This window comes from Ostrea edulis, chromosome 4, assembly GCF_947568905.1.
Source record: "Ostrea edulis chromosome 4, xbOstEdul1.1, whole genome shotgun sequence".
Classification (NCBI taxonomy): Eukaryota; Metazoa; Mollusca; class Bivalvia; order Ostreida; family Ostreidae; genus Ostrea; species Ostrea edulis.
Window position 1 is genome coordinate 34,344,503 of NC_079167.1, and position 11,835 is coordinate 34,356,337.

At 35.6% G+C, this 11,835-nt stretch overlaps 1 protein-coding gene across 25 annotated transcripts in view; it reads right to left on the bottom strand.

The window, feature by feature from the left end:
* Window positions 1-1,602: 1,602 nt before the first annotated feature.
* The window catches only part of LOC125672004 (protein 4.1-like), a 50,849-nt gene continuing 40,616 nt past the window's right edge, over window positions 1,603-11,835 (bottom strand). For 12 of the 25 annotated variants that reach the window (XM_056162473.1, XM_056162460.1, XM_056162467.1 and 9 more), the window contains 8 exons: window positions 10,312-10,374; window positions 8,744-8,839; window positions 7,913-8,008; window positions 7,435-7,596; window positions 7,069-7,272; window positions 5,933-6,028; window positions 3,457-3,561; window positions 1,603-2,375 (listed from right to left, as the gene is read on the bottom strand). In XM_056162473.1, the coding sequence (XP_056018448.1) occupies window positions 3,457-3,561; window positions 5,933-6,028; window positions 7,069-7,272; window positions 7,435-7,596; window positions 7,913-8,008; window positions 8,744-8,839; window positions 10,312-10,374 (822 nt within the window). In that variant the 3' untranslated portion in view covers window positions 1,603-2,375. The remainder of the gene's footprint in view (window positions 2,376-3,456; window positions 3,562-5,932; window positions 6,029-7,068; window positions 7,273-7,434; window positions 7,597-7,912; window positions 8,009-8,743; window positions 8,840-10,311; window positions 10,375-11,835) is intronic. The other 13 variants (XM_056162483.1, XM_056162478.1, XM_056162482.1 and 10 more) reach the window with 7 other exon arrangements.

The following is an 11,835-nucleotide window of genomic DNA, read 5'->3' on the forward strand; positions in this document are numbered from 1 at the left end:
TTGAAAACCTATCCGATAGACGCAAAAATATATGTTTTAAAACTTTTTAAGGATATGGAAGACCCATCCCATCGACTCCTCTGCCTCCTTCCTGATATTCGCGAAAACGTATATAATCTAAGAAACTCCTCAAAGTATTATTCACCAAAATTCAAAACAAACCGTTACAAGAACATGTTTGTACCCTTGTGTATACTAAACCAAAGGCATACATAAACATGCAGTGTAATCTGAAAGCTAGTCAGCTGACTTTTAATCCTTATTTCAGACTCTTGACTGGTTAATTTGGTGGGTTTTTTGGTGTTTTTTTTTTACCTTATGGACGTCCGTTTATTTATATTTATCTCAAAAAATTTATTATGTGTAAATGCTATTCTTTGTCTTTTCATGTACATTAATCTTATCATGTTTATATGTTGCTAATATTCTTGTTTTTTTTTTAAAACTTAGTTATTGTTTCAATGAATAAATATCAATCACAACTAGACTCCTCATGCACAAGTAATGACGAATCATTGTGTATCTTATTTGATTATCGAGACATCAGATCAGCTAAAGCAGCAGCACAAGACCTCTGCTATAATATCGGCGTCAAAACAGGAAGTATTCTCCATCATGCCTGTATCCACCAGAACATTTAAAGTACATGAACACAAACGTTCGGCATACCTCTCATGAAGCGAGTAAGCGTAGCGCGTCATGAAAGTGCGGTGTTAAGCATTGCAGTTCATACCCTCCAACATTTTCAATGTTTATTTCTAACACATGTATTTACATTCGACTTTCATTTCTATCGGAATTCCCAACCGTTAAAATACGTCCTATATTTACCCTGTATTCATACGCGCTTTGTTTACAACTGCAGCATGTTCATGAGGAAATGGCTTTCATTACAATTTGTAAAGATATGAAAGGCAGATACATTGGAGATGTAAATAGATGTTACGCAGACAACTTTCACCTCCGATATCGAGACATTCATTACCTAATCTTAGTGCAATTTCCAATAAGACTAACTCCTCACTCTACTGGAGCCAACAACTCAGTACTATAAACTTTAGTACTTGACAGTGGGATTGAAGTGGTACTATAAACTTTAGTACTTGGCAGTGGGATTGAAGTGGTACTATAAACTTTAGTACTTGGCAGTGGGATTGGAGTGGTACTATAAACTTTAGTTCTTGGCAGTGGGACTGAAGTGGTACTGTAAACTTTAGTACTTGGCAGTGGGATTGGAGTGGTACTATAAACTTTAGTACTTGGCAGTGGGATTGAAGTGGTACTATAAACTTTAGTACTTGGCAGTGGGATTGAAGTGGTACTATAAACTTTAGTACATGTACTTTGTAGTGGTATTGCGATGATTCATTGCACTATTAACAGCAGTACATGCAATAGGTGTTGGTATTGCAGTGATGCTATCAACTTTAGTAATCGGTGTGGTATTGCAGTGATGCTATCAACTTTAGTAATCGGTGTGGTATTGCAGTGATGCTATCAACTTTAGTAATCGGTAGTGGTATTGCAGTGGTAATACCACTATCAAAGTCAGCAATCCATTCTCTTCCATCCACTTTGTGTTTCAGTGAGGAAAAACAGAGATGATTAAAATGTAGACTTTATTGTGATGAATTTTTTAATTGTCTCTATACATGTATAAAATGATCTACATTAAGAACAGTCTAGGACTTAAAAGCAGCTGGAACAATAGCAGAAGCAAAATAATGGACATTCCCTTGTCAAGGTCACAAATTCTGTCTTAGTGCAAGGAATCTAAGAGCTGTCTCTGTCAGCTATTCACAAATATAAATTAAGCATTGAGCAATAAAACAGAGAAACTAAAAATTATAAAAAAAAAAAAAACCTGATATAAAGCAATGCAGTATATGGCAAACATTGTTTTTCCTTCAGTATAAAACATTTGAAAACTTAAAATGCCAATGATACTATAGAGTAAAACCCACATCAGTGGAAGAGGTTTCCGTAGCTGCCATAATAATTTCTTTGTCCTGGTGATGTGTGATAACAGGACCCGATACCATGGCAACTGACGTCATTGTACAAAGGTTAAAGAGAGACTGCCCTAATTCATTGTCCTTTGGCAGCATAAACCTCAGTATATAATGTAAAGTGTAACAAATCATGACAGATGAAATATGATTTCTATGCCACATACATATAAATTTATTGCAATTATTTCCTTGTCCATAAATTCCTGTGACCACCGAGTCTGTTAGTTATTCCGTCCTTCAGAAGCGAAATCAGAGACCTGTATAAGGTGTGGACGGACGGACAGACAGATGGTCAATATAGGCACTGATAACTGGCTATTCCTGTACAAAAGGTTCCAGGTTAATGAACGCTCGAAAACTAACCTACAACAAAAATCATAAACAATGCACAAGTCTTTAGCTGACTGTAAGACTTCATCTCTCTTCACCTCTCACTAATCTGGTCTTAATGAATCTGTTTAATTGCTGTTCAGTGTTTAATTGCTACAAATTGTACAATATTCATTCTTCATTCTTATTATTAGTGGTGTTCTAATCATCGACCATAATCGAAAATCAGTCAATTGTTGGCACATTCTAAGCGCTCAATTATGAATATTTTAATCCAATTAATTGGGTTTTTTAAAGATTTTGTTATATTGACAATTTAGTTTTTGAAGAATATTCCTGCCGTTACCCAACTATTAACCTAAAAGTTTTGTTTACCGTAATGGCGGTGCACATGGAAGCGAAATGCATTTGTCTATATCAATACACGGGAAATTAAGCATGTTCGCATCATCAGATAGACATACTTTTGATTCAGACATATAAACAAAGGATCAATCATCAAACAGAATCTTGATACGAGGAAAGCAATGCGTGAATTATGTAGATAAAAACTGCTTTTAAAGGCCACTATTACTCTGCACGTGCATATCATATTTTCAATTGGTGACAAAAGATTTTTTTTTAGTAATAATAAAATGAATTTCTTTCCTTATTTTTCTTTGCTGAATTTTAATTGTATTTTAATCATGCCTGATCATCATAAGTTAATGACATGTAACTTTGATATACGGGAATATAACTGACTGAAGCAAACAATATCCGTTTTTGGCATGTAGACCCTTCTAAAATTTGTATTGGCTTTTATATATGTAATTGAAAAATATTTAGATAGTAAAAGAATAAAAAATACACACAGAAAATATCCTTTTACACTTTTTCGGCAATAGAAACTACAAATATAAACGCAGCAATATTCATTTACACTTTTCAGTAGTTAATTAACTTTATCATAGAATTTCTAGTTGTCCGATTATAATCGATTAGTAGTTTTTTGTCTTTGTTTTCTCAACTATTTGAACTAATGGATGAAACAAATAAATGTTTCTCATAATATAGTTTGATGTTATGATAACAATTTGTCTAGTTGTATTCTTACTTAGAATGGGGGACTTACCTAGTACCTCCCATCGATCTCCTCTATCTGCCGCATGCACTCAATCCTCTCCACCGACAAGTCGGGGTTCATTTCTGTCACCGATTTAATGGCTTCTGCCAGCAACTGTAACACAGCAAACATTTACACTTATCACAGGGTTAACAATGTCTTTATCTCGAGTAATTATGATGTCACTTATCACAGTGTAACAATGTCTGTATCTCGAGTAACTATGATGTCACTTATCACAGTGTAACAGTGTCTGTATCTAGAGTAACTATAATGTCACTTATCACAGGGTCACAATGTCTGTATCTCGAGTAACTATGATGTCACTTATCACAGTGTAACAATGTCTGTATCTCGAGTAACTATGATGTCACTTATCACAGTGTAACAGTGCCTGTATCTAGAGTAACTATGATGTCACTTATCACAGTGTAACAGTACCTGTATCTAGAGTAACTATGATGTCACTTATCACAGTGTAACAGTGTCTGTATCTAGAGTAACTATGATGTCACTTATCACAGGGTCACAATGTCTGTATCTCAAGTAACTATGATGTCATGAACAGCTACACTTATTACAGGGTCACAATGTCTGTATCTCGAGTAACTATAATGTCATTTATCACAGGGTCACAATGTTTGTATCTACAGTTATTATGATGTCATAAACATTTAAGCTTATTACACAGTAACAATAGCTGTATTTATCACTGTCACAAACTTTAACACTTATCACAGGGTAATGATATTCTGATATCACAAACATTTAAACTTATTATACAGGTTCACAATGTCTGTACTTATAACTATGATGTCACAAACATTTAAACTTATTATACAGGTTCACAATGTCTGTACTTGTAACTATGATGTCACAAACATTTAAACTTATTATGCAGGTTCACAATGTCTGTACTTGTAACTATGATGTCACAAACATTTAAACTTATCATACAGGTTCACAATGTCTGTACTTGTAACTATGATGTCACAAACATTTAAACTTATCATACAGGTTCACAATGTCTGTACTTGTAACTATGATGTCACAAACATTTAAACTTATTATACAGGTTCACAATGTCTGTACTTGTAACTATGCTGTCACTAACATTACACTAGCTGTTGAATAGTGTAACACTGTCTTTACTATGATGCAATTAATATTTACAATCCTAATATACTGGGTCAGTGTTTGTACTAGTGACTATGATGTCAGACATTTTATATTTGCTATCAGATAACATAGTTACTATGATGTCACAAACATTTACACTTGCTTTTGGATAATATTGGCTGTTACTATGATGTCACATACATATTTACACTTATCAGTGCATACAGGATCACATTGTCGTGAGCCACGGCTGAAATGTATGCTCCTCTCCGCCTTCATTTCACTCGTGGCTTGCGACGATGACAGGATCACAAAGTTTGTACTTGCAACAATGATGTCACAACATTTACACTTTGTTTATACAAATAAACAAACATGCCAAAAATAGAATTTTTCTCCGAGCTTCCACCCCAGACAGAAATAGAAACAATGCTAACGTCCCTAAACTTAAAATTACATTACCCAGACAGAGAACTAGAAACAATGCTAATGTTGGATTGTCCCTAAACTTAAAATTACATTACCCAGACAGAGAACTAGAAACAATGCTAATGTCCCTAAACTTAAAATTACATTACCATTTCAGAGTGTATGTATGTAAATCTCTGACCAATTTGTTGACATGGTTTGAATACAAGTTACATACATACCTGCCAGTTAGTTACCAGTTTTTCTCTAACTGGAGATTGTTACTTTTTTATATGCACAAATATTACAAAATACATATGTAAACTAAAGTTGGAGAGAAACTGCTAGCTACCAATAACTAACTGATACGTATTGTGGAACCTATTTCTCTTAATTAGTCAGAACCATTGACAAGGTCAAAGGTTCAAAAGGACACAATTGTGTCAGATGATTTAGAGTGGCACATTGTCCAGAGGGGATGTAATACAGAGCAGTAACCTTAGAAATATTTCCTTGGTTCGATACATAATCATGTTCAGCAAGAAAGAACTGCATCGTAGTCGATAAGTTTTACAACAGACCGTCTCTAAACAGTGAGAGAACTTTATACAGCGGTGTGGTCGATATGTTCAATAAGAGAACGTCTCTAAACAGTGAGAGAACTTTATACAGCGGTGTGGTCGATATGTTCAATAAGAGAACGTCTCTAAACAGTGAGAGAACTTTATACAGCGGTGTGGTCGATATGTTTAACAGAGCGTCTCTAAACAGTGAGAGAACTTTATACAGCGGTGTGGTCGATATGTTTAACAGAGCGTCTCTAAACAGTGAAAGAACTTTATACAGTGGTGTGGTCGATATGTTCAATAAGAGAATGTCTCTAAACAGAGTTAGAACTTACTGCATCGTGGTCAATATGTCCAACAACAAAACATCTCTAAAGAGAGTTAGAACTTACTGCGTCGTGGTCGATATCATCTCCGTTCTCCTCCTGGGATATCACCACCTTTTTCTCCACTCTAGTCTCTGTTTTTCCATCTCTCTCTGTCTTGTACTAAAAACAATACAAAGCACTTCCTGTACAACTCTGAAGTACATTTACACTAACACTTATCATACAGTGCATAAAACAAGTTTTCTTCATCTTTTAGCACATGTGGTTTCATTTTTTTTTTTTTTGAAATTCAAAATTGCACACAAAACTATAAACCAACTTTATAAATCATGACTACTTTCAATTGAAGAATCACTGATGGGCGAATGAGTAAAATTCATTAGCAAGTGACATGTTAATCTTGAATGTAAACAAAATGACATTTGCATTTAGTCAAATACTCATGAAAAAGTATGCTCATGAATGTCACAGATACTGTATCGCATGCAAATTAAAAGTTGGTTTATAATGCTCTGCAGAATTCTAGATGTGTTAGACTGGTCTATAACTGATATAGATATTAGTCTAGCTCTGTGTTACACACTGATTCCTGATGTTAACAAGGCACTGAACGGGACACTGGACAATCCACAGTGAGACGAGACAGCAGAATGTGCAGATACCGAGTACACGACGCTTACAATACTGACCCCATCATGCCGTGCCATACACAACCCTTCTGTGTGCAATGTCATGCTATTATTGTGCATTTACATCCTTTGCAACAAAAATTGGGAAATTAATGAATAAAACTACAAGGTGTACCTAAGGAAACTTAATCCTGGATTACAAAAGTATTATAAACAAAGAGAAAAGGTAAAACAGAAATAGGAGAAAACTGAAATAATATTCATTTCTGTGAGCAAAGCCAGAAGTTAAAAATGAAACTAATATTGTCCAACTTCAAAAATCTTTTGTGGGGACTACCTAGATGAAATGATCTGAAAAAGAATAAAAAGAGAAACAAGAATAAGGAGGTCAAAAGAAAAATTCTCCCCAGGACTGAGAGGATGACCAAACCTGTGGAATTACTGATGGGTACAAAGAACTACAAGTTAACACTATACAGAATGCCATGCAGATTGTCCCATGCTGAACACACAATGTTGTCGTGCCCCCTGGAGTGATTGAAAGCAGAGCCAGGGTTATGTTACACTCACTGTGGTCGTCTCAATGGTCTGCGTTCTCGTTGAGTGAGACTGTGAGCTGATCAAGATCCCATCCTCTATCTCCAAAGGAATGCCATCTTTCTCGTACGTGACAGTGCGAGTCTGCGTTTTGACGATCGGGACGTTGGTGGTGGGTATTGGCCGATCGTCCATATTGGGATCGTACCTCATTCTTTCTGTGGCCACCGTGGGGGGCTAAACAGGAAAATGATCCTGGTCTGACTACACATCACCATCAGTAGGTAACACATAATACAATGACACACAGCATGGACATACCCTCATTACATCAGTGAGCCCATCTCAGTGCTTTACATTATCAATCTGTCCATGCAGAAACAGACTGGAAATACTTACAATGTCAGAGAGCTTGTCATCTTGACTGTCCCTGTACTTCTTGGGGGCCACAGGTGGAGGTTTCTTCTTCCCCAGTGTTCCCTCCCCTTCTCCATCAGAGGTTGATCCTACAGGTTCAAAGAAGGGCATGGTGTGGTCCCCTTTCTGTCGATCGTAAACCTCCTATTGGGAACACAGAAAGTATTATAAATCATATGTTTACTCAGAGAAAAATAATCATTCATGACAAGCAGTTTATTTTGTAATGCTTTTCTGTGTTAGCCTCGTTCTAGAACTACATACAGATAGTTATACAATACATAGCTCTTCTCAGTTCCATATACATATGATTACACTAAACTGCATGTTTGACTGATAGTGAATGATACAGCCTACCTATATTACCTAGTATCTGTGTCCTGCCTGTGCCTACTGATGAATACCTAAAGATAATACATCCCCCCCCCCTCCCCCCCAATTCTACCCCGTGTTCACTTACCGTAGAGGGTGGAGTGACAGCAATGAACTGCATCTTTCTGTCTATAGATTTGTCGCTGTAATCGGGGTGGGTGCCACCCAAACCAAAGCCACCCTGCTGTAACGACAAAACACAACAATGTTAGGACAGGTTCATCACAGAATTACAAAGCTCAGAAAAAAGCATCCTCACTAGCCAGGGTTTTTTGTACACACTGTTAGTGGAGTAGACCCAAAACCCCTGGCTAGCGAAAATGAGAAAAAGGTGAGAATTACGAGGAAAGCAACAACATCATGCAGCGACAGGAAAGTTTCGACTGAAAGGTCTGCAGGCACGTCATCAAATATCAGGGACCGTAATATTTCTCATTTAGAAATGAGGAGATTACAAGTCACTATCAGCTATGTTAAGTTTACGAGACTATGGTTTCTATAATTTCTGTTAAATGTCTGTTTATATAATCAATTAATCATCTTATTAACAATTAATATAAATAAATACTGCAATTAAATAAACCACAGGAATTCACTACAATCATCTGTAAAATATTCACAAAATTCAGCACAATAAAAAGGGCCAAAAAAATAAAAAAAATAATCAAAATATTTTTTGCATAAGTACAGTAACACTTGTATGTACATATAAAAACAAAGGCAGACAATAATACACATCAACACAACTACTTAACATTCAAAGCGACCATCTGAAAACAGACAACTCAGACATACTAAAATTCATCACAGATGTAGACTAGAATATGTCAATGAAATACACAGAAGAAATGAAGTCATGGAACGATAAGAAGAAATGAAGTAATGAAGGAGAGGGGCATGCAGTCTTTGGCATTCAAACCTCTTCTGTGTCATCGGCAAGAATTGCATGATGGGAAATGTCCTCGTCTGATGAGGAGGAGGACGCTCCAGTGATTGGGGCCAAAGGTTCCTCGGGCTGAAGTAAACGATGATCCGTTAATTTGTCAGGTGACTAATTAGTATTAATGAACAGTTCTAACATGGTGATTTTCTAATACACATCAATGACAGTGATACACATCAATGAGAAAGAGCAAGCAAAACCAACTCACAATCAGAGACCATAGCTTCCTTTTGACAGGAATTACTGTATAATATTTTGATGATTGATGGAAGTGAACTTTACTAGCAATCCATCTTATAAAAACAAAATCACCATAAAAAAATGTACAGAGAAATTTTTTGTTTATCATAAATGCTTAACCAGAAAAGCAAATCCCCTCTCATGTTGCATGCAGGCTACCAAAATTCTAAAACACCCATCCATACAGGAGAAATAAAAAAATTAAGTAAATGTCTAAAACAGTGATCTAACTGAATTATACAGTATTGTGTTGTATGTTTCTGCTGCTGCTGCTATTACACAAACAACAGGACATTGTGGTAGAGTATTTTTTACTGTCTACAAACATACAAGGGGAATTCTGCTGACTGTCACCCACAAAGGACAAGGAATTTATCGTTACACCATAAACTAAGTCAACACATTCAGCAGTAACATGGCACTTCAGTACAAAAGTTCTGACTTCTCTACACACTTACAAGAGGGCTACAGTAAAACTCATTTAAAACGACCACAGATACAGCGAATATATGGATATCAGGAAGTTTTTCTATAACAAAAAATTTGATTAGAATAAATTTGGATAAAGCAAATTCACAGATATGATAATGAACTAATAATATTCATTCTCCAAGTGCATTAAACAATTTGTACCTATTTATAATGAATTCTCTTTCAAAGAATCCTTTTGATTTACATATAATTAATATGCCATATTTTTGGGATTATTTTTACCAATGGACATCCCTCCCACTATTGTTTTACATATTTAGAAACTACACTCCACTATTAAAGTAAATTATCATGGTTACCATCAGTTAAAATACCAACTAACAACTACATGCGTTTGCACAAATGACAGTCTAGCCCTGATTGAAATGTCATTAGTTATACCAAAGTCTAATTCAGTGATGTCTTTATCTCCTACAACTAGCCAAAGCAAACACTTAAAAGTTAAACCCCCCCCCCCCCCCCCCCCCACAAACAATTCATATGGTAAGTTTAATTTGATTGGGACTATTATTTTATCAGCTGATCTCAAAATGGGGCAAACAGCTGTAATGCTTTATAATGTTCTTTTAAATGGTAATAATTAATTCTATTCCATAAACAGAGATAGAGATAAATATTCACATGTAATTTGCCCTTCTCCCACAGAAATTGTAAACTGTGAAAATAAATCACTATATGAATATAGTGAATTATGGATACAGTTAACAAAGTAAATAAACAGGACCCCTGGAATTCGCTGTAACCGAGTTTTACTGTAGTAAGAAAATGGATCATGCGGTACGAGAGCCCATGCTGTAGACATGCCCGCTGACCTTAGCACGGTCCTTCAACTCATTCATTCCGGGCAAGGCCCAGCCCATTCCTACGCCTCCTTTCTGAAAGTAAAGTCTTCACATTGTCAACCTATGGTCAGTTATAGAGAGAAGCTGTAGAATTAGTTCTGAAGAAACATCCATAAAATCATTTCTATTTAGACATCAAAACAATATGAATATAATCAATTATTACTGTAATCAGTTTTTAAAATGAAATCACTTTGAAAAGTTCCGCTTGATCTGTATACTGTTAGACTGATGCATACTCTAATGGTTAACTGCATACAGAATCATTTTACCGCTTTTATTTTCGCCAACCAACCCCCCTTCCCCCCAACCACTACTTATATCAAGGGGGAAAATTGCAAAGGGAACTTTAATATTAATCATCATATACAACTCAAGTATGGAAAAATTTAATTTGGTGAATTTAAAATAGGGTGAAATTGTTTTTCCAATGTGTTTAGGCGAAAATAACTCGAGGTAAAACTTTTATATACATGTAATGAAATACATGAACATGGTAGAAAATAGACAATTCATGCTTACAATGTATAATGAATGTTTAGATGTATACGTAAAATGTTCTAAACATGAATCATGTTTCTTCATGCAATTTAGGTATATATATTTTTTTCTCCACATGTTGAAATGAATAAAACTGTGAGTACCACTGTAAGTTACATTGACAATACCAATTAACAGAACAGAAAATAAAAGACATAACAAACACAAACAATAAAATAAAAAGGTCACAAGCTGCATAAAATTTCTCTACATAACCTGCGTAATGAAATATCAGTAATGTTAGAACGTGGAGTAAACAAATAGACTACCGGTATATAAGATCTGTATAAACAGATGCCCTACAATGAACAATCAGCATTGCATGACAAGAAATACTCGTACAAAGAATATTGTTTTATTGATTAAGATGACAATGATAAACTGTTTGTTAAACAATGAGCCAGAGGATACTAACTCAGGACTATAGTGAGAGCTAACTGGAAATGTGTAAAGTCATGCTGAGGCAGCAAGCATTGAGAGCACCTGTTTGGGCGGAGTTTTCACTTTCGCTTCTTCTGGAGACTTCTCCTAAAATACCACACAACATTGCTTTACTTGGAACATAAGAAATCATTGATATGAAATATTTCAGTAATTCAGACTCTATATACAGTACCACTTCCTCCGCCTCTGCCTTTTCTGATGGCCAGGGCTCTGTAGGGAGTTCTATCCTTGCCACTTCTTCCTCTGAATCCGATGATTTATGATGTCGAACAAAACTGAAGCAACCCGTGGAAGACTTTTTCCTCTGTTCTTGTTTTTTCTTCTTTGATTTTTTGTTTATCTGGTCCTTTCCTTCCTCTTGCTTTTCCTTCACCTCTCCTTCCAATGTTTCCTTCACACCCTCCTCCTCTTTTGATTTATCATCATACACTTCCTGTCCTAATACACTTGTGTCAGTGTCACTTTTTGGCAAAACCTTGATTTTCACCAACATGTCTTTAGATTGTTCTT